At 51.0% G+C, this 21,961-nt stretch overlaps 1 protein-coding gene, 1 long non-coding RNA gene and 1 pseudogene across 2 annotated transcripts in view; 1 reads left to right on the top strand and 2 right to left on the bottom strand.

Annotated features, from left to right (window-relative positions):
• CATSPERD (catsper channel auxiliary subunit delta) overlaps window positions 1–21,961 on the bottom strand; it is a 37,380-nt gene that overhangs the window by 13,972 nt on the left and 1,447 nt on the right. Inside the window, exons 2-12 of the mRNA XM_039878459.1 lie at window positions 21,051–21,105; window positions 20,175–20,251; window positions 15,174–15,246; window positions 14,349–14,463; window positions 11,344–11,411; window positions 10,335–10,448; window positions 7,899–7,982; window positions 5,774–5,924; window positions 4,846–4,941; window positions 3,923–4,005; window positions 2,724–2,900 (exon numbers count right to left, since the gene is read on the bottom strand). Of these exons, the coding sequence (XP_039734393.1) occupies window positions 2,724–2,900; window positions 3,923–4,005; window positions 4,846–4,941; window positions 5,774–5,924; window positions 7,899–7,982; window positions 10,335–10,448; window positions 11,344–11,411; window positions 14,349–14,463; window positions 15,174–15,246; window positions 20,175–20,251; window positions 21,051–21,105 (1,093 nt within the window). The remainder of the gene's footprint in view (window positions 1–2,723; window positions 2,901–3,922; window positions 4,006–4,845; window positions 4,942–5,773; window positions 5,925–7,898; window positions 7,983–10,334; window positions 10,449–11,343; window positions 11,412–14,348; window positions 14,464–15,173; window positions 15,247–20,174; window positions 20,252–21,050; window positions 21,106–21,961) is intronic.
• LOC120615428 (uncharacterized) lies at window positions 1,641–2,680 on the top strand. Its single transcript, XR_005656269.1, has 2 exons — window positions 1,641–2,339; window positions 2,624–2,680. It is a non-coding gene; the product is annotated as an uncharacterized LOC120615428 (long non-coding RNA).
• On the bottom strand, window positions 18,096–18,219 carry LOC120615483 (uncharacterized; annotated as a pseudogene).

The raw sequence follows: 21,961 nt of genomic DNA, 5'->3' as shown, positions 1-21,961 counted from the left end.
TTTATTTATTTATTTCATCATCTATTTACATCCATGGGGACTTGTGCATTTTTATTTTATATTTTGGCTTATTGTCCAATATTGTATTGTTTATTTTTGTTACTCAAACTTTCCAGCTTTCATCCGTGGGTTATTGAGATGCTGTATCTTTTGCGGGGGTGGATTTTTGGAAAAGTACTTGCTAACGCCACAGCCGTCTTCCTCAGAATGGTTTAAGGGGCCAAACACTTGCATAAAAGCCTTACTGTCCCCTCCTCCCCCTCCCTCGCTCTGTCCCTCTTCTCTGCTTGTGCGTAAGACCAGAAATTCTCAGACATGTGATTTCAAGGACCCACAAGAAAATCACAATGGCTGGGGGTGGGGGGGTGACATCCTACCGTAGCAAGTAAAGAGAGGAGCTGGGTGGAGCTTCAGGATGAAGCACTTAGCGCCATCATCTCCTGAAAGGATATTTTTATAAGTCGATAAACTCAGTATATGGCACAGTTGCTTTTATTTATTTTTTCTCATTTACTCAGTGCCCTGGACCCACAGGCCACTTGGAAGTGGACACTAAAATCTTTTCGTTATTTTTCTGTAGCCCCTCGGAGGGGGCGTGGCCTGCAGATGGGGGGCGGGGCGGAGGGGGGCGTGGTGAGCCGAGGCAGCCGGGCTCCGCTGAGCACAGCGCTGACTGGCTTCTGATCTGTTGGATTTGAAAGACGGGATGAGGTTGCTGGACAAGGCAGGCTCAGGGATGGCACTTCCTCGGGACGGTAGGTTGGCAGCCACCGTGGAAAACAGTGTGAAGGGCCTTCAAAGAATTCAACATGGAGCTACCATGTGACCCGAAAATTCCACTTCTGGACATCGATCTGAAGGAAATAAAGTCACTGTCCTGAAGGGACACCTGCACCGTCGTGCTCACTGTGGCACTATCTGCAGGAGCCAAGACACAGAGACACCCCGTGTCCATCGGTGAACGGACGGACAATGAAAACGAGGTGTGTGTGTCTCTCTACGTCAAATCCGCGATGGAATATCAGTCAGCCTTCAAAAGAGGGAAACCCTGCCATTTGCAACGTGGACTGACCTCGAGGGCAGTTATGTTAGGTGAGATTGGCCAGAGAAAGACAGATACTGCGTGACCCTACTCACATATGGAATCTAAAAAAGGCCGAACCCATAGAACCGGAGGACAGATCAGTGCTCGCCAGAGGCCGGGGCGGCGGGGGGATGGGCGGAGGGGTCGAAATCACAAACTTCCAGTTAATTCATCTTAACAGATTAGTCCTGGGGTGTGGTTTTCAGCACGGTGACTATAGCTACCGACATCGTTCTGCATATTTGAAAGTTGTTAAGAGACAGTATGTTTTAAAATGTTTCATTACAAGAAAAAATTTGTAACTCCGCGAGGTGATGGATGTTAACCAGACATGTCCATCACCAAATCACTGTGCGGTGCACCTGAAAACAATCGACTTTATGTCAATTATGTCAATTAGCTGCCGTTGCTATTATCTCAAAAACTGGAAAAAAAAGCTTTAAAAATAAAAAAGAAAAAGGAAGTTAGGAAACACTGTCCCGCACTTCTGCCTGTGTGATTGTCAGAACAGGGGTGGGGTGGGGGCTCTGGAGGAGCCCAGAGAAGACATTTTACTCTTTCTGTCCAGTGCTGCTCCCCCTTACTGAGGGAAACCCGGGTTTCCTCTGGCAAATGACCCTTGGGCATGTGGCCTGGTGGGAGGACTGACCCCACCACTCTCTGGCGGGGGGCGGTTCCGACTGGCCCATCCCCAGCCACGTGACCAGCCCAGGAGTGGGCGTGCCACCCTCTCTGAGCCAGTGAGAAATGGGAGACGTGCTGGGGTTTCTCGTGGCTTCTGCAGGACCGTGATGCGAGACCGTCTCTCGCCTGGGGTGCTGTGTGAGGATGCCTGGTCTTGCAGGGTCGGCTGCCAGCTCGCTGCCACCATGCGAGAGCCGGGGGCTTCCTGGAGGCATCCAGATGGGTGGAGCTTCAGGATGAAGCACGATACGCCTGGGCAGGCAGGGTGGCGAGAAGGAGAGGGGCCGGCTCACGGCGGCCTGATTTCCGTCACCAGGTCACGCCTCGCCTGCAGTCTCGTCCCTTTGGACTGTTTTGTCCACGAGTCGACAGTTGCCTTTCTGGTTTAAGCCCATTTGGTCTGGATTTTCCGTCACTTGCAGAATGGTGAATCCAAATGGACGTGGGCACGTCTGCCTGTTCTATGATTTTCCCTTCTTCAGTCAGTCCTCTTGGCCAGGGTCAAGGCTGACCCCACGGCTCGGTGGGTGCCGTGAGCCCAATAGAACCTCCCTCTCTGGAGACTCTCCCGGTAAGTCCCTGTGGAGCCGTGGCTGTTCATTTGACCGCGTGGAAAAGGGGACTGGTTCTGCCAAGCACATCATTTCCCTTTTTCTCTTCTTAACAACTTCGAGGGTTGGCTGTCTTCCTCGTTACGAAGAGCATCTACTATGAGGAAAACATGTTTCTATTTGGAATAAGGGACAGGAAATTGTACAAATGTGGGGGCCAGCCTCTGGGGCAGTGGTGGCTGGTTGCCAGATTCAGTTGTTTATGTGAAATTCAAGTTTAACTGGGCATCTTCTATTTTCTGAGGAACCCCACGTGGAGCTCCGTGTGTGCTTGCCTGCTGCAAACGCCTAACTAAAAAAAGTGCAGCGAACAGAGGGAGAGCCAACCAGTTAGGATCACATACTTTGCAGAAGTCAATTTGGAGTTGAGGGTCCATGAGAATTGCCTGGATATTCATGACGCACTTCTGGAAATCGAAAGCTGGGAAAAACGAATCGTGAATTGGGGTCACGAGCTGAAGAATCCCCGGTTTGCTGAACATCAGCACTGCCTCTTGGGACCAGAGGTTTTGGTCTGCAAACTGAAAGAAGTGATTTCTAAGATCAGGTCATTCCGATTCTTTTTTTAGGATTTAAATTTTGTCTTCGGATTCAGGTATAAAGAAGGTACATCAAACAAACAAACAAACAAACCAACAGTGACGCCATAAGTACACTCTGTTGAGACATCTGCTCTTTAGCTTCATTCATTCCTTGGTGTTTAAATTAATAACAGAAACTGCGTGTCCTCGTCAGAGGGGGCGCTCAGAGGTCACGGACCTCTCTGGAAAGTCAGACAAAAGCTCCGGGCTTTCTCCCCAGAAAACGCACTGGTTTCAGGACACCAGGGTGAAGGCTTCAAAGGGATGGCTCCCGCGTGGGCACCCCACCCCCGGTGACCCTGCCCTTATCCCACTGCCGGGCCACTGCAGGAGAAACGCTGAAGGAGCAGTCGGCACAGCTGGGGGACTTTCCCGGCTCATTGCTAAAGAGTTTTGGGGCCTTAGGGGAGAGAGGAACTTGAACTTCAGTTTTCTCCCTGTGAAAGGTGGATGAAATTGACTCCTTCTCAGGGTTGCCACGAGGACGGGATGAAGGTAGATGTGCATAATGCACGAGATAATGCGAGGTGCTCCCAGCAACACCGTTCCCTGCCTCCGTGACCCCGGGCGAATGACTTCATGTCTCTGTGCCTCAGTCTGTCTGTCTGTCTAATGGGGACAGCATAAGGGTTTGCTTCTTAAGACAATGGTCAGGGTTAAATGAATTAACCGTCAAAAGGTGGTTAGATCGGCACCTTCCATATTCTAAGTGCTCAGTTAAGTTTTAGCTGCCATTGCTGTTATTTTAATAACTATTAAAATTACTATTACTGCTAAAATTATTAATGTTAATAATTTAATATTAGTTAAAATTTTTATTATATTATCGCTGTGCTATTTAAAATGTTATTGCCGTTTTAATAACTAGGGCAATTTCTAGCCTTCGGAAACAGTATGAAAGTTTGAGGACAACACTTATCCCCCACCAACCCGATAACAACCCTCACTTTGACTTTGCCTACTTTGATTAGGAAGTTTGTCAGGATCCCCAGGCTACCATAATACAACTTATTCTCCTGCGTTAAAACTGCCATTTCGTTTTCATCTAGGAAAAAACAAACAAGACAGAACAAAAATTGAAATGAGGTTTGTTTCAACGGACAAAAATATTAAAGATATAAAAAGTTTTTTGTTTTGTTTTTTTTAATGACTCCAAATTCCATCATCTAGACCAGCGGTCAGCAAACTTCCTCTGTAAAGGACCAGATGGTAACTACTTTCTGTTTTGCTGGTCATGTTACAAGTATTCAATTTCCAGCTGAGGCTTGAAAACAGCCTCTGGTGTAGAGTTGCGGAGGAGTGTTTGTGGGGCGAGGGCAGAAGGCTGCTGTCGCGGGGCCTCAGGCCCTGCTCCACTGACCTCGTGGCCGCCGGCTCTTCGTGGAGGGCTGTCCCGGGCACCGCAGGGTGCTGAGCAACACGCCTGGCCTCTGTCCAGAAGATGCCAGTGGCGGTTCCGCGCCCCCCTCCCCGAGTCATGACGCCCACAGGTGTCTCCCGACATTGCCCAGGCTGAGAACCGTAGGGTTGGTGGAGAGAGGTCTCTCAGCGCAGGTGACACACAAGATACATGGCCCCGAATGTCATCTTTGCGAGCTTGGCCTTTGTTCTTAAGAAAATAGTAAAGATTCTAGACATGGGAGGTGATGTATACTCAAAGGTTTGAAAAAAAACAAAAAAACAAAAAAAAAGAGTGGAAACACAAGCCTTAGACTGGGAGAAAATATTTACAAATCTTATTTCTGATAAGGGACTCGCATCCCGAATATATAAAGAACTCTCGCAACTCAACAATGAAAAGACAAACATCCCTATTAAAAAACGGGCCAAGGACCCGAATGGACGTTTCGGCTAAAAGCTACCCGCGGGGCGGGCGGGCACGCACTGGCAGCCACGCTGTGGATGGTGAGGTTGGCTTCCAAAACGGAAGAATACAAGGTGCGCTGGCCTTCTCTCACTGGGACTGGGTCGACGAGCTGGCCTGTGAGAAGACACGGCAGAATCGTGAGACCTGGGCACGTGCTGGGAAGGGGGTCTCTGCTGCTGAAACGCCGCCCACCCATCCCTGGGCTTGTGACTCAAGTGATAAAGAGTCAGGGAAAGAAAACACAGCTGACATGCGACGCTGTAAAACATCACGCGAAATAAGCTCGGGTTCGAGAAGGCCTCTTACCACGTGAGTAACAAACATGTACAAGGAACGAGACTGCTTTCCTCCCGAAGGGGCTCTCGAAACAGGTGGGCCAGCCCTGTTTCTTGCACCGCAAGGAACACTGCTGTTCAGGTGGCCTGACCCGTGCTGGGTAGCTGGCTGTGATTGCAGCCACACCTGTGCCCAGAGGTTCCTGACAGCACCTCCTCTAGGGTGGGCAGCCTTTCGTCCCTCTGCTTGTGCCGGCTGGCGGGCTGGGGCTCACGTGGCCTGGGCACGGGGGCGGCCAGGCCGGCTGCAGCTGCTGTGCCATCTGCAGAGTTTCCTCTTGCCCGGGGAAGGTCAGGCGGGGGGTTCCTGACCCATCTGGAGGCACTGAATTCAGCCCCCAGACAAGATCTGCAGCTCCCGGAGCAGAGACTTGGGCCCTCTGCCTTCAACACCTGGTGACTTTCAGAACCTGCCTACGTGTCCCAGAAAGTCCCACAGGCAGGGAATGGCAGTTGGGGAGGGGTGGTGCAGCGAGGATGGCAAGGCGAGAAGGGGTCTCGTCCTCCTCCCGGGGGAGGGACAGTAATGGCGTGCACTTCCCCACCCCGCGCTGGGGGCGGGGCGCTGATGGTGGCCCCAGCCCAGGCACCTCCCCTCCCCGCCCCCTCACCTGCGTTTTTGGAAATTAGCAGGTTCTTCTTGAACCAGAAGATCAGGACGCCCTTCTGGCCGGGGGCGCTGATGATGTCGAGCAACCCGCTGTAGTTGAAGGGCAGCCCCAGACTGTGGTTCAGCGGGTAGTCCGAGTACAGGAACTGCGCCTGGGAGGGGGAGACCACCGAATCCTGAGCAACGGCAGAGGTCACCGAGCTGGCGGCGACCCCGCAGCGGCAGAGCAGCGGGGGTCCGCAGGCCTCGAGGATCCGACATTCTCATCTGGACCTGGGGTTCTCAGCCTGAGGTGGTCCTGCTCCCAGGGGACACAGGGCGATGTCTGGGTTGTCACGTCTGTGGTTGTCACACTAGGGATGTGCCTGGTGGGGCAAGGGTGCTGCTCAGCAACCCACAGTGTCCAGCACGGGTTCTCATGGCATGTCTCCGAAAATGTCCTCGGTGGCACCTTGTACCTGACTGTTATTTAAGTTGATTTCTCTCCTTCGACCTACCTGTGTGCACGCCCACCCTGGATTCTCTTTCCGACAGCCTGGCACCAAGCCACCCTCACCTCCAACCTGCTAAGGGCCCGCTCTGCGTCAAGTCTCAACTGCTCTGCGCGGCTGTCAAGGCTCGCTCTCACCGGCTCTTCACGCAAGGCCTCTGACAGGTTCGAAACAACGCTGCCCCGGTTCGTAAGTGAGTTCCCAGAAGCTGCTCCGTGAGAGGAGGGGGCGGGGCTGGCTGGCTTTCTAGGCGCCTCCTGGGGCACAAGAGCACTTAGCACTCAGGGAGAGGATGCACTCACTGTGCAGGGGCTGCTGAACTTGACTCGCCCTGCCCCCCATGTGGATACAGGCCACGCCCATCTGCAGACAACTTGCTTAAGAGACTGCGCGAGTTCGCAGCCCGCAGCCCGTGGCGCTGTGTCATGGACAGGGTGGCCTTGGTCCCCCGATCATAGAGCTGCTCAGCTGGCTGCCTGGGGTCTGCACAGCCGGTTAGGGCAACAAGCCGACCTGAAAAGAGTTCGGCCTTTCGGCGCTTACTGCGGTGGGGTCAGCGAGGGGCTGAGCCACGAGGGCGCGCCAGGGCGGGCCGTCTGGGTCAGCGCCGGTGCGGGGGTGTTAGCGCCCCGGCGCCAGCATCGGAAGGTTGCTGAGCGCTGCGCCTGCGAGCGACGCGTCCGCCCCTCCCTGCGCGGGGACGCCTGGGGCGGGCTGCCGGGGAGGGACGCGGATAAAGGCCTCGGAGGCAACGCGGCGCGGTTGACCCGCGGGCCTGTCTGGTAAAGCGCTTGTGGCCGCCTATGGTCAGGCCTGAGACCCTGGAGCTGGACGCCTCAGCCACTGAATGCTTGGGATGTCCGGAGTGGTGGGAGAGTCTCCAGCTCAGGGTGGGGCCCTGGCAGCTCGTGCTAATGAGGGGCGTGGGGCTGGACCCATCACGCGGTTTGCGGGTGCGGCTTTCCGCCGGGACCTCAGCCCAAGCACGGAAGGCTTGCTGACGGAGGGTCTCCCCAGAACCTCGGAGCTGCTCGCCCTGCTCACAAGTTCTGCATTACCCGGGTCCTGCCGAGCTTAATCATGTTCTGACTTTATCTTTTCTCTTCGAATGCAGTTTAAATGGACCGACTCCTCTTCTGAACTTAGTCTTATCCTAAACAGTATCCGTGGGGCACGGGTTTTCCATACCGATTTTATGAATACACGTGGAAATCGTTTATAATTTGACCTGAGGCATTTAAAATGGTCTTGTGCGCCACCAGCGATGGGTGCGCCAGACCTTGTATTGACCCCTGATGCTCAGCGCCCCCTGGACGACTGCGGAGTGTGCCGCGGAGGGAGCAAATGAACGCGGGCGGGAGCAAATGAACGCGGGCCGGGCGGGAGGCAGGCGTGGGTAGGGGCGGGTGCCTGGGTACCCGGATGGAAGGTAGGTGAACGAATGGGTGGGTGGACGGAAGGATGGATGATGGACGGACTAACGCGTAGGTAAAGGGGTAGATGGGTGGATGAGCAGGTGGTAAATGAAAGTTAGATGGATTTCAGATATGAAAATCTAACTGTGTTAGTTTTAACGAAAACCTGGCTTGAAGCAAAGGTCACTTAAGTTGTTCTTTTCAGTCCAAAGTTACTCACCCTCCCTTGGTGGGTGAGAAGCAGCCCAGTCTGTGACAGGGAGTGCAAGTAGAAGACCCCACCCAAAGACCCGACCAGTTCTTCCTATGAAACAAACAAAAAAAAGTTGCATGTGAATAAATTATAAACATGTTTAATTCTAAATCTAACTTCGGAGTATCCAATAAACTAAGACGAAGGAATGTCTTTTCATTACGACCCATTTATGCTCTGTGGGAGTGTAGCATCCAGGGCAGCCTCTGGGTGAAGACAGCTTTGTTTTGGGGTGTGGGAGGAAGTGGCGTGACCCAGCCTGCTGGATCCTTCATTTCTGCCTCGGTTCTTCATTCCTGATTTGTGGCTGGTCAGCAGAGTGCCCGGCAGCCATGCTGGAGTGTGAAGCCAAGCTGGCTCCCTCCAGACATCTTCCCATGAGTGAAAGAGAGGAGGGCTGCTGTTCTATTTCGGCCTCTGTTATTTGGGGCGGAGTGTTCTCTAATGCACTGGACGGAACTGTGTCCTGCCCCAAATTCATAGGTCGAAGCCCTAAATCTCTGCCTTTGTCCGTCGGGCTCTACAACAAATTCCACCAGCCTGGGTGGCTTATAAACAACAGAAATTTATTTCTCACAATTCTGGGGGCCGGAGGTCTGAGCTCAGGGTGCCAGCGTGGCTGGCGAGGGCCCTCCTCTGGGCGGGGTGTCTTGCTGTGTCCTCACGTGGTGAAAGGGGGCTGGGGTCTCCTTTACAAAGGCACTAATCCCATTCCTGAGGGCTCCGCCCCCGGGACCTAAGCATCTCCTAAAGGTTCCTCCAGCAACAGTAACCGCGCACCACACACATACATCATGTGCCCACGCGGAGTAACACGACTACAGCATTAACAACTGGTGTTCAAGGGACCGACACCGAGGAGAGGAGCGAACCTCACCCTCGAGTTCAACTCCGCTCCCGGGCAGCGGTCGGTGCGTTTTTTGTGGCACGCAGATGGTTGCATCTTGCCGGGCAGAAGTATGGCCTCGTGAGTGTCTTTATTTGGAGATTCGGTACGGTTGAAAGAGACGCGTATGGGTGTCAGGCTGACAAGGGTGGACTCGTGAGGGTTAATTCCGTGTCGACTTGGCCGGACTAAGGGATGCCCAGAGAGCGGTAAGACGTTATTTCTGGGCGTGCCCGTGACATTGTTCCTGGATGAGCTTAGCATTCGATTCAATCGAAGGGGTAAGGAAGATCCGCTGTCGTCATCGTGGGTGGGCATCGTCCGATCCAGTGGGGGCCCGAACAGGACAAAACGGTGGAGGAAGCGCCAAGCCCTCCTCTCTCCTGGAGCCGGGACGTCCACCCTCTCCTGTTCTCGAATATCGGAGCTCCTGGTCCCCGAGCCTTTGGACTCTGGGACTTGCACCAGCAGCCTCTGGGTCCTTCCAGGTCAGAGTTCAAACGAACGCGTGTGGCTGGTTCGGTTCTAGGCTTCGTTGGACCGCCCGGGCGGCCCCGAGGATCCAGACCTGAGGCGTGATCAGAGCGCGCGTGCGGAGTAAACGCCACCTTCCTTCGGACATTCCCCCCACATGTTTGGGGGCGAAGCCGTTCTCCGCATCGGAATAAAGCGTCCTCATCCTCTGAGTTACACAACCTCCTGTCTTCTTCAGCTCTTAGCGCCCCGGCTCTGCCTGGCGGGGGCCTCAGCAAAGGCCCTGCAGCTCTCTCAGCCGTCACCCCGTATTAGTATTAGTCATCTAGGGCCGCCATGACAAAATACCACATTCCAGGGGGCTTTAAGCAACTGGAACTTACTGTCACAGTTCTGGAAGCCAGAGTCTGAAGTCACGGTGTCCGCAGGGTCGGTCCCTCCCAAGGCCACGCCTCTCTTCCGGCTTGTCTTGGTTGCCCTTGGTGCTCCTTGGCTTGCAAATACATCCCTCCAGCGTCAGCTTCGTCTTCGCACGGGCTCCTTCTCTGTGAGCATCCGTCTGTGTCCCCCTCTTCTTATAAGGACACCGGTCGGTAGGACGCCATCTTGACTTAACGAACCACATCTGAAAGACCCTCTTTCTAAGTAAGGTTACTTTCTGAGGTTCTGGGTGGACGTGAAGTTTGGGGGGACGCATACTCAACCCAGTACACTTCTCTCGTCTGTAAAGTGGGGACGACGATGGTACCGATGGCACTGACTTTAGGGCGCATGAGGTCAGGCACCGATTAACGTGCAGCCTTCACGCGGTGCCCGTTTTCACAGGTGCATCCTGGACGGGCCGCGGCCCGAGCCCTTCCGTCTCCTCCCCCGACTGCCTCATCTCCCTCACCAGCTCCTCTGACTTGGGAACTCCCCCTGCCCTCCCTGCCAGCTGGGCTCTTCAAGAGAGAAAAGCACCGGTTCACCCCCTGAGGGCTGATGACTCCGGCCGCACACGAGGTGTGTATTTTCTGTTCACTTTCTTACCAAAACGAACATACCTGTCCTTCGTGGAAGTACTTCTGAAATCTGTATCCCTGGTTATCTGAGAAATACATAGTGGTCTGAGCTATCGCATCTCCATGCAAATAAGCAAAAACGAAATAACTTATGTCCTGGAAGAACACACACATAGAACAGTCTCTTTAGAAGGAGACAGAGGGTGGGGGGATTGTTGAAGGTCACAAACTTGCAACCCTCAGATAAATAAGTCCCAGAGGTCTAATGAATGAATGGCACAGAGATTATAGACTACAGTACCGTATTAGAAACTACAAAGTTGCTAAGAGACTAGATCTTAAGGTTTTCGCCGCAAAAACAGAAATGGTAATTAAGCGACAGGGTAGAGGCGCGAGCTAATGCTAGGGTGGTTACATTGCAATACATACGTGGATCGAATCGAGTGCACCTGAAACTTATACAGTGTCACATGTCAATTATGTTTCAATCCAAGAAAGAGATATATACCAAGGGTTAAACTCCTGGGCATTTGTCTCAAAGAAACAAAAACTTATGTATGGAGAACAGATTAGTGGTAGTCAGGGGCCGAAGGGGCGGGATCCGGGAGGCACGGAGCTGCGGGCTGATGGAACAGTCCAGTATTTTGATGGCAGTAGTAGCTCCATGACTTTACAGTGAGATCGTGTAGAACTCGCATCCATGTCGGTGGCCTGGTTTTAGTGTTATACTGTAGTTAAGTAACAGGTATCCGCCGGGAGAGCTGGGTGAAGGGTACATGGAACTCTGTGATTTTTTTCAACTTCTTGTAGAGTTGATAATTATTTCAAAATAACAAGTTCGAAAAAGGAAGAAAGATGGATGTAGTCATAGCACGTGATCTGAAAGCAGCACCAGAGCCCTCCCGCATCTCAGGCCCTCTCCCGAACCCTGGGGAAGGCGCGCCGCCAAGGCCATCAGGGTCCAGCCCTCGAGGCCAACCCCGTCCTATTTCCATTCATAATTCTGTGCCCGGAGCAGAGTAAAGAATGACAGACTACACGTGGTACTCACCAAGCAAAGGAAATGGTCAGTGTAGCAACAATTTTCACCAGAAATATGTGAAACGGGGTGTTTTATACCTGAAAGGAAAAGATCGTTTGAAAAATATACGAGTGCCCTGAAGTTCAGAGAAAAGGTTAGAGCGGGGTTTCTCGATCTACCACTGACATTTGGGGCCAGACTGTTCTTGGTGGCGGGAGCCGTCGTCCTGTGCACGTCCAGGGACGTTTTGCAGCGTCCCTGCCTCTAACGGCTCAGTGCCGGCGGCACCCTCCTCCAGTCCTGACAACCCACGGCATCTCCAGACGTTGCTGAGTGTCATCGGGGGGGACAGAACCTCGGGGGGACAGAACCACGGGCTTTGCGGACACTCTTTTAGGACTCTGCCAATCGCAGGAAGGGCTCCCTTCTCTTAGTGAAGTATTCTTTGATTCTATTTTAAATGCAGAAACTGGAGCTTGAAAGAAAATATGCACATGGCCAACAAACACCGGCAAAGATGCTCGAGGTCGCACATCACTGGGGAAGTGTACAGCAAAAGCACCGGGAGAGGCCGCCTCGCACTCGGTGGGGTGACTGCTACCAAAGAAACAAAGCAATGGGCGTCGACAGGGAACGTGAAGAAATTGGACCCCTCGGGCACCGTCGTGGGGGTGGAAAATGGGGCAGGTGTGGAAAACAGCGGTTCCTCAAAAGACTGAAACTAGAATGATCGAATCATGACTGTGGAAGAAAACCACAACTTCAATGCAGTCGATGAAGACACGACATGATTAGAGACTGGTTCGGTCATCAGTTCGAGCAGAGACTGCGGCCAAGAAATCGAGAGAGGGCTGAGACTCGGGGGGCAGCAGTGGACGTGTTAGGAGAGGTCACCGAGAGCACAGATGTGTCACCGGAGACCGAGGCTGAGACCATCCGCGCCCTCCGGTTCCCGGTTACTCTGTACGGATGCGGAAGGTGGACAGGGAAGACGGCTGACAGGAAGACATGAAGTCGTGTGAAATACAGCGCTGCAGAGAGCACACGGAGACCCTGGCGCCAGGACGCAAACTAGCAGGTCCTCGAGCAAACCGAGCCTGAGGCGCCGCCGGGGGCAAAGATGACACCCTGAAGCCGACCCGCTTCTAGCACCTCGTGAGAAGGCCGGGCGGTTTGGGGAGCACGACGTTGCTGGGCAACAGAAGGCGGCAGGAAGAGAGGGGGCCGGACGGGGACGGCTGAGTCCGCAGTGGGAGGCCGGGGCCAGAGTCAGGACTGAAGCGGTGATGCTGGCCCTGGGGAGCAGCTGCAGATACAGATGAAGCTTCATTCGCTCACCTGCCGCTCACCTCCTGCTGTGCAGCCCAGTCCCAAACAGGTCACAGCCCGAGGGTTGGGGACCCCCCCGTCCTACAACATGGATGAATCTCAAAAATATAACACTCAATGAGAGTTATAAGCCAGACACAGAGGCCACACAGTGTGTGAATCCACCTGTATGAAACATCCAGGACAGGCACGTCCACAGAGACAGAGAGTGGGGTGAGTGGTTGCCAGGGCTGGGGGAGTGGGACGGGGGTGCATAATGGGGATGGGGCTTATTTCGGGGTGAAGAGAATGTTCTGGAACTCGATAGTGGTGGGGGTTTCACGACACCGTGAACGTACTAAATGCCATCAAATTGTATACTTTAAAATGGTTAAACTGGTGGGTTTCATGTGAATTCTAGGCTCCCTCCTCCCCAAAAAGGAGAAAGAAGAGCCATGAACTGTGAGAGCGAGAGGGATCGCGCTGGAGGGTGGAGAGGGGTCCCCGGAGGGTGTGGGAGGCTCTGGAGGGAGACGGGGCAGGGGCGGGCAGCAGAGGACTTTCAGGCAGTTTGGCTGTGGGCAGGCGGTTCTGTAGAGAAGGTCAGCTGAGGTTATGAAGACCGGTGTGCTGGGTTCAGACGTGACACTCTGATAAGATGGTCCCCAAACTGGCCCCCAGGCGGCCCGGCTTTACTCAGGTCACGAACATTCTCTAGGGCCCACATAGGTACAGTGTCCGTGCCTCCGCCAAGGGGCTCGGAACATTCTGGGTGCTGATGGAGTGAAGTCCACCCGGTCACCTCGCTGAGTCATGCAAAGTGGGACAGAGGCCGAGCCAGGGCGTGGCCCTTCTGCTGTGCTTCCCCGCCCTCTCAGGGGGCCGCGGTCAGTTCACCCGCCAGTGTTTGGCAAGCACCTGGCGGGCCCTTCGCTGGTGGGGGGCAAGGCGCCATCTTGGGGGCCCCCAGTCTTTCCCCAAAACTAATATAAGTGAAGCAAAAGAACAGCAAACTGCCAGACGGTGATCTACCAACCCAGGGGTTCTCCACGGAGGGGATGTGACCTCCCAGGGGACGCGTGGTGATGTTTGGGAACATTTTTGTTGTCAGGACTTGGGAGGGGAGGCTCCTTGCATGGAGCGGGTGGGGACCAGGAATGCTGCTCAGCACCCCACAGTGCTCGGGCGCCCCGCCCCCCCCAGCAGAGAAGGACCTGGCCGCAAATGTCAGCAGGGCCGAGAGGCGCCTCGTGCCGACCCCTTCCTCACCGCCATGAGTACCCGAGCTCTCTCCCTGCCTCCCTTTTCCTGAGAGAGAGAAGGCCACCCCTCTTCTCCTCTGAAACCTACGTCTCCCTGTTGTCGTTCTCGACCCCCTCTCCTCGCCTCCTTCCCCTTGGTTCTTTCCTTCCCTTCTTCTTCAAGCTCACCTGCTCTGCTGTCTCTAACAGGAAGTACTGGAGCCTGAATCTTCCCGTCACACAGCCTTGTCACCATGCATCTGGGCGTCATTCGTGCCCAGAGCAGGGTTTTGTGATTTGTAACTACAATCCCCAACAGAAACACGAGGTTCCCGCCCTGTGGGATGGGGGTTCGGGCTGACCCTTGTTTGAATTTTAAAGGGCGAGGTAGCGTCCAAGTAGCAGTGTGGTTTACACTTCAGAACTTAACCTTTTCTCTGACGTTGTTGGCTGAACTCAAGCAAAAAACCCCACAAAAACACGTACCTCTAGATCTCGCCCAGAAATCGTCTTCATAATTATAAATGTAGATTTTTCGATTCACTACTAACAGCAGCACCGAATCGGCAAAATGAGCCGATGTGACTTCTGGTACGCCGACCTACAAACAACGGCACACGTGACATCGGTCAGCTCTTCCGACGTAAGTTTGGGAAGCGGTCCTTCTAGACGTGCGGGTTTGTGCGAGCAGGAGTTGTTCGCTTCCTAGATACTGGGGACGATGTGTCCTGGGATCGGCCGCATCTAGAGGTACAACTGGGAGGTTGACATCGGTGTCGGGTGCCTAAGCTCACTCCGCCTCCCGCTCCTTCATCAAAACCTTCTCTAAGGATGAAGCCTAAAGATAAAGGATGGACGAGGGGCATGAATGATGAGCGTCACCGTCGCTCCTAAGAGAAATGCTGGTACCCAGGTGGCACAACCTCGAAGGCAGGGGCACGAATGGCAGGCTTCCTCGAGAGAGACACCAGAGGGTAAATGTCCCTCCGTTTGTGTTTAGGACAATTTAGGGAGGCCCTTAAATTAGTGCATGCAATCCATCCATTCCCAATACAACCGCTGTAGGAGGCACTAGCAACGGTTCTGTTTCCTTTTTGGGGGGACGCGGGGGAAGCCCATTTTGGTAGCAAGGACAGAACAGAATCAACCCTCCTTTTGGCTTAGAAACTGCTGTGTGTCTTTAAGAGGTACATTTTGTGAAATAAATCTCCAAACTAACAAAAACAGACTAATGTGGTATTTCCGAACTATATCTTCCCCCTGAGATTAGCTATTTTGAGCATCCTTCGGATCGTCCCATAAAATAACTACCTTCATTGACGCAGGGATGGAAAGTGGGAGGAGACTACTCTCAAAGTTATTTCTCGTGAAAAAAAGTTGTCTTCTGAAACAAACAATGAAAGAGTTAAATTAGGACAATTTCACACACACAAAAGAAAAAAGACAATGGAAAAGTTCCATTCGAACAAAATTCCTTTTTAACAAGGAACCATTTGGCTTCTATCATCTGTCTATCATCTATCTATCATCTGTCTATTTATCTATCATCTATCTATCATCTCTCCATCCATCTATCATCCATCCATCTATCCATCTATCTATCATCTATTTATCTATCCTCTATCATCCATCCATCCATCCGTCCATCTATCCATCTATTTATCTATCATCTATCTGTCATCTATCCACCCACCCACCTATTTTTTGTTTGAGTAAATTTCCATAGCCTAGCTATTTGGCTTCTTGAAATAACATGATTTCAAAAGTGCAACCACGTCAAATATGATAGTGTATAAAACATCCATTATATGACAGCCTGCCTTGCTAGGGATGACCTTCCGTCTTGTCATTTATATGGCCCTAATCCAACTAAAGTAAAGGGCTTCAGCTCAGGACTGTGTCTACAAGAAAGAAATGGTTTGTTTCTTCCTGCAGGAACTTAAGGAGTGAATGGCCACCCCGAACGTGGTATTTCCAGGTCTCCTCCTCCCTCGCCTCCCCAAAGTTTTACGGTTTTAGACAGACAGGAACTGCTGAGTTAATTCCCACGTATTTTAAGGTTTTTGTTGCCATTGCGAATGGTATTTTTCATAATTGCCTTTTCTAAGTGGCCGTGGCTGGTTCATAAGAGAGTTGTTGATGTTTTAAGACTCTGTCTTGTATTTGGCTAACTTGCTGCACTCAGTTGCTACTTCTGGTTTTGATACACTTGCATTTGGCGAATGTCTTTCTTTCCAATTGTGTTTTATGTTTCATAGCTTTCTCTTATCATTGCACTGGCTGGGACCTCGAATACCAAGTTGAATGAAAGCGATGTGATTCTGTTGGCTATTGTTACTTTTATATTGTCTCTTTTACGTGGTTAAATACTTTCAGCACGTGTACGATTGACATCAAAACCAATAAAACATAGGTGGAGGAAGGAACTCTGAGGCATAAACTGTGCAATATTATTTCGTTTACTTTCTCAATTTTTGTTTTGTTTTTATTTTAGAACCCGTCGTCAAGGTAAGTTTTTCTAAACAAAAGTTTCCTGAAACACTATAAGGGTCCCAACCTATTTTCTCTTTTAAAATACGAACTCTAATTCGTTCATTCATTTGACACACATTTATCGAACACTGGGCTCTGGGGACACGTTTTTGCCCACAAGACCTTCTTTAGTTCACTAGAAAAAAATGCAAAGAAGAAAGTTTGAGGTTGGAATAAATATACAGAGGCTCACTTTTCCGGCAACCACTATCAGAAGCCTAATTAAGAACCTAGACGTAAGCGACAAGCAGCTTCAGTGTGTGCTACACTGACATCATATTGTCTATGGACGAAAGGTCAAATACTTTACTGATATGCTCTCCTTCGAATTTTATGTGGTCCGGTTTTAGACAATTTAAAAACAGTAAATTAGACAGCAGGGGACTCTCACGCCAAAACGACTGGCGTGGTGGCAACAACAAAAGGTGATCACTGTCAGCAGGTGGAGAAAACAGAAAAAAAATTAGAAGGAGATCTATCGTGACAGCCAGCCCAGAAGGTGAGAGCTGCCGGCATCGACCACGCCGCTCTCCGCTCAGGAAACTCGAGTGGCGGCCTGTCCTGAAGGATCAAGGGCAGAGCTTCTGAACTGTCCTGTGGGGCGGTCCTCGGTCCTCGGTCCTCCTCGGTAGGACTCGACCTGTTTCCCCGCCTTCGGGGCTTCTAACCCTCAGCACTATTGACCTTGAGCTTTCCGCCAGAGGTAACCCAGAATCCAAATTCATCGCCATGCCTTCCACGTGATCCGATACTACTGACATCCCCCTTCACTCTCTCTCCCTTAACCACTGCATTTGAGCTGTTCTTCGGTCAAGTAAGGGCCAGCCTCAGGGCCTCTGCACGTGCTGTCCCTGTGGCCTGGAATGCTCTTCCCGCTGCTGCAAGAGGAAAGGACACCCAGGCAGAGGGGCCGGCTGGGGCTGGGACAAAGGTCTCAGGAAAGACATGCACTAGAAAACATAAACAAGTTAGAATTGTAGATTAACTTCCTAGAAATGGGATCATCGTGTCCGAGAACGTGTTGAATATTTTGACAGATTCTGCCAAACTGTCCCTCCACAAAAGGGGGTCCCGCTCAGCCTCATGCCCGTTGGACCTCATCCTCATCAACACGACAGGCAAAAAGTGATATTTCATTTTGTTAAGCATTAGAATCTCTCGTTTATGGAAGCTTTTGGAGTCAGACCCTCCCCGACTCCTGTGTGTCTGGGTGTCAGGGTACCTTTTAAGCGTGTCGTGTCCTAGGCCGGGGTCTGCAAATTCTTCTGTAAAGGGCTAGATGGGAAATATTTTAGGGGCGGCATGGCCTCTGTCTCAATGACTCAACTCTGCCATTGCCACGGACAATACGAATGAATGTGGCCCTGTGCCAATAAAACTTTATTCATGGACACTGAAATGTGAATTTCACATCATTTTCATGTGTCACATAGTATTAGTCTTCTTTTTTTGTTTTCAATCATATATAAATGTAAAGACTACTCTTAGCTCGCCAGCCACACAAAATCAGATGGCGGCTGACCCACCCCAGGAGCCGTCCTGGTGACTTCCCCTCTAAAGCACTGCTGTCCTACAGAGACGAGGTGTTTTTTTTTGTTTTTGTTTTTTGTTTGTTTGTTTTTAGGTGAGGCAACCCTTGGTTGACCTCAGAGATTGCAAGGACCTTATCAGCTTACAATTCCTTATTTTTTTTAGTTTTTACGCCTACAGCACCTGGTCTTCCTAGGTGGTCTCCCATCCAAGTACTGACCAGGCCCGACCCTGCTTAGCTTCCAAGATCAGACAGGATCGGGCACGTTCTGGGTGACATGGCCTGGCCATAGACAAGACATTCGTTTCTGATCTGTCCAATATGGCAGCCACACTGAGCACTTGAAATATGGTTAGTCTGACTGGTGGATTTTTCATGGTATTTGATTTTAATTAACGTTTTTTGTTTAATTTTTTAAATTGTAGTAAAACACAACATAAAATTTATATTTCACAATTCACTTTATTGTAACTGCGGTAGAATACACATAACAAATTGTATCGTTTTAATCATCTTTAAGTGCACAGCTCGGCGGCATTAAGCACACACACATTGCAGAGCCACCGTCCCCACTGTCTGTCTCCAGAACTTTCTCATCTTCCCAAACTGGCACTCTGTCTCCATTAAACACTCACTCCCCTCCCCTCCCCCAGCCCCTGGCTCCACCATCTACTTCCTGTCTCTATGGATTGATTCCTCTGGGGACCTCCTGTGAGTGGAATCGCTCGGTAATGGTCCTTTGGTGTCTGGCTTATGTCACACTGAGCATCATATCCTCAGGGTTCCCCCACGTTGCAGCAGGTGTCAGGATCTCCTTCCTTTTTAAGGCTGAATAATATTCCACTGTCTGGATGGACCACACTGTATGCATCCATCATCCCTCCATGAAAAATTTAAATTCGAATGGCCACATGTGGCTAGTGGTCACTCCACGGCAGCTCAGCTCTAAAGGAACCACAGAGTTCGCATCTTACCATTAGAGACGCTTCTGCCATGGGAGGAGCAGCTGAGTCCTCACCCTGCCCAGGGCCAGCCTTGCTCCCCTGCTCCCCATCCCCACCCTGGGACCTGTCCAGGTGGTCACCGCCTCGGTCCAGGCCCTTCTTGTCAGAGGGAACCTGCGTCCCTTTCTGCTGAGCTCTCCTTAGTGACCTGTCTTCTCTCTCCTGTCGTCTTGGCTTCTGGAAACGGTACCATGAACTTTGGACCTCTGCGTCCTGGCTTCCCATCGGCTCGACTGCCCCCGTGCCCTGGCTCTTCCATGACAGCCTTCCTCCTCCACCCCGCCTCCCTCGGCTTCTAGGTCTCCTGCTTTCCATTCTCTTTCTCTTCTCCGCAAAGTCAGTCTCCGCCAGAGCCTCCAACCACTGAACACGTGATGCCTGGGGGACTGCAGCTATGCCCGCAGCCAGAACCGCCACTCGCCTGGACGTGACCTTCAGTTCCCATCTCTGGTCTTATGTGTCCTTCAGTTCCCATCTCTGGTCTTATGTGTCCTTCATGTTCTTGCAGGCGGCCTGCCATCCTGGGCTGCCGCCCCTCTCCTGGGCCTTTTGGCCAGACACTTGGACACTGTCTTCGACCACTTGCTCCCCTCCATTGTGCACACCCCGAGGTGGCGAGTCCTGCTGAGCCGGCCTCCTTGTCCCTTACGTGGCCTTCCTTTCCACTTAGGCTTTCCATGTCATGCAATGTGTTCTTGACCTGGGCTTTCGGAAATCTTCCTAAACACAAATGGTGTGGCCCCAAATTCCCCACTACTTTTAGGATGGCAGGGTACACATATTGTATCATGTACATACCTGGTTTTCTAACCGTGCACCCTGACAATCCCTAGTGCATGCTGGGTGTGGCATTTCCACCCCTCTGAATGCTCCATGCCCAGCCCTTCATATTTGGTTCCCCGCCCCCGCCCCAGTGAACTCCTATTCATCCTTCAAAACCCAGTTTGGGCATCAATTCCCCAGTGGAAACGTCCTAGGCATTTTCTCCTCGGATTTCACCCATGAGTGCTTATATTAAGCATCTGTGACAGGTGGTACAACAGCATACCGCAAACATTTTAGTTGCTTGCTGGTCTCTTCATCTCTCATCCTCTGACCCCCGACCCAACAGTGGCCTCCCTGCAGGCCGGTGACTAGCAACACAGGACAGAGCTGTCTTCCTTAATGTTTACGGAATGAATCAGTGAGGGCAAATCTACCATTTTAATAAAAAGGACGGTAACAATTCAAAAAATGGCGACTTACCCTAGATACAGGGCTATGTTTTTCTGGCAAGGATGTTTAATCAAGCGTGTTGTCATAGATGAAAAATGCAGAAGGTCCTAGAGAGATAGTCACAAAGTCTTAATACCAATGATGATAAACACCTGTCATAAACAATGTCCTCATGTGCAACACTGAAAACGTAAATAAAGGTGAAATCTGAATTAGGCGGGTGGATTTTATCATTGTCCTCTTTCTGTTTTGATATTATACTCTGGTTATGTCAGATGTCACCACTGGGTGAAGGGTATCTGGGACATCTCTCAACTATTTTTGCAACTTGCTGTGAATCTATTATGTCAAAATAAAAAGTGAAAAAATTTGAGATAATAATTCGTATCGCATCTCCTTCTGTGTACATCGTTTATTTACAGATTGTTAATTATTAGAAAGAGAGGCTAGAGAACAAAGAATCATAAAGCTAACATGTTAGAAACCAGTCACTTAGAGATTATTCAGAAATGCGGACACTATTCTGAAATAACGTGATGTCACTAGGAAACACATTTTAACTGGTGAAATTTTTTTTTTCCATGTGTTTTAGGCACAAGTTGAGGGAAAGGGACAAAGCAACAGTTTGCTTCCTAGGTTACTGAGATTTAAAATCTTCCATCAGATAGAACACTGGTGGTCTGAGTTCTAAACCCACTTCTATCTCCTGGCTTTGTCCAGGTTACTTGATCTTTCTTAACTACTTTTTTAGTGGAATGAAAAAATAAATCCCTTATTTTAAAGGGCAATGGTAAGGATTAGACTATGTTCTACGCCTGACACAACACTGGCAGCCCCAAAATACTGGGAAATGTTCTGATCTAGTGATTAGACAAAAATGAAAATGTTAAACATGGAGCCACATACCCCTCGAATTTGCTGTTCCACAGGAAACACCTTTCCCGTCCTCACGGTGTGAGTACTAGAGGTAAGTGACAAGAGACCGACAAACATCTGTCAATGTTTATTGAATATTCAGCATGACTCTAAACAGCCTGCCTCTGGATTAACTCTTAAGTACCTGTTCTTGATGCTTTTAGGGTTCTAGGAGCTCCTGGAAAACCTAATGGAACTGGGAGACTTCTCTCCCACACGATTTCCAAGGACTCATAAAGGCTCATTTGCAGGCCCCGGATTAGGAATGTTAGGAATTTCTACTCCAAGGATTGTTTTTTTTCTCTTTTCCTTCGGGGGAGGTGTGTTGGTGGCTGTGAGAATGTTGGTACAGTTTACAGCAGCGGTTCTCAATCTTGGCTGTGCGCCAGAAGCGCCTGGCGGGCTTGATGAGACTGTAGATGGCTGGGTGCCACCTGAGACTCTGATTCAGCAGACCCAGGGAATTGCAATTCTAACAATCCCCAGGTATGCTGTTGCTGCTGGTCCAGGACCGCACTTTGAGAACTCGTGTGGGGAAATGGGAGAATTAGATGTAATCAAGCTTTTCAGATTTTGAGACAAATCCACCTAGTAAATCTTACTGGCAAACCCTACTCCTCACTGACTAGCTATGTGTCTTTATTTTCACTGGGTCTGTTTTCACATCTATAAAATAAGCTTAAGGAATCGGTACTCCGTGGACCTTGTTGTAAAGATCAAATGAGGCCATTCATCAAAAGTACACATTCACTATTTCACCGGTAAACAGGGCCCTGCTAAATGTGACAGCTCACTCCAGGCAGGAGCCCCCTGAGGACAGGAACTGGGCTTTAGCATCCGTCTAGCCCCGTGGCACCTTGCAGAGACTTCACTGATCTAACAGTTACTGAAATCTAAAAATG

Source organism: Pteropus medius, unplaced genomic scaffold, assembly GCF_902729225.1.
Source record: "Pteropus medius unplaced genomic scaffold, Ma_sr-lr_union100, whole genome shotgun sequence".
NCBI lineage: Eukaryota > Metazoa > Chordata > Mammalia > Chiroptera > Pteropodidae > Pteropus > Pteropus medius.
Note: the sequence above shows the minus strand (reverse complement) of the source record. Positions and strands in the feature narration are given on the sequence as shown.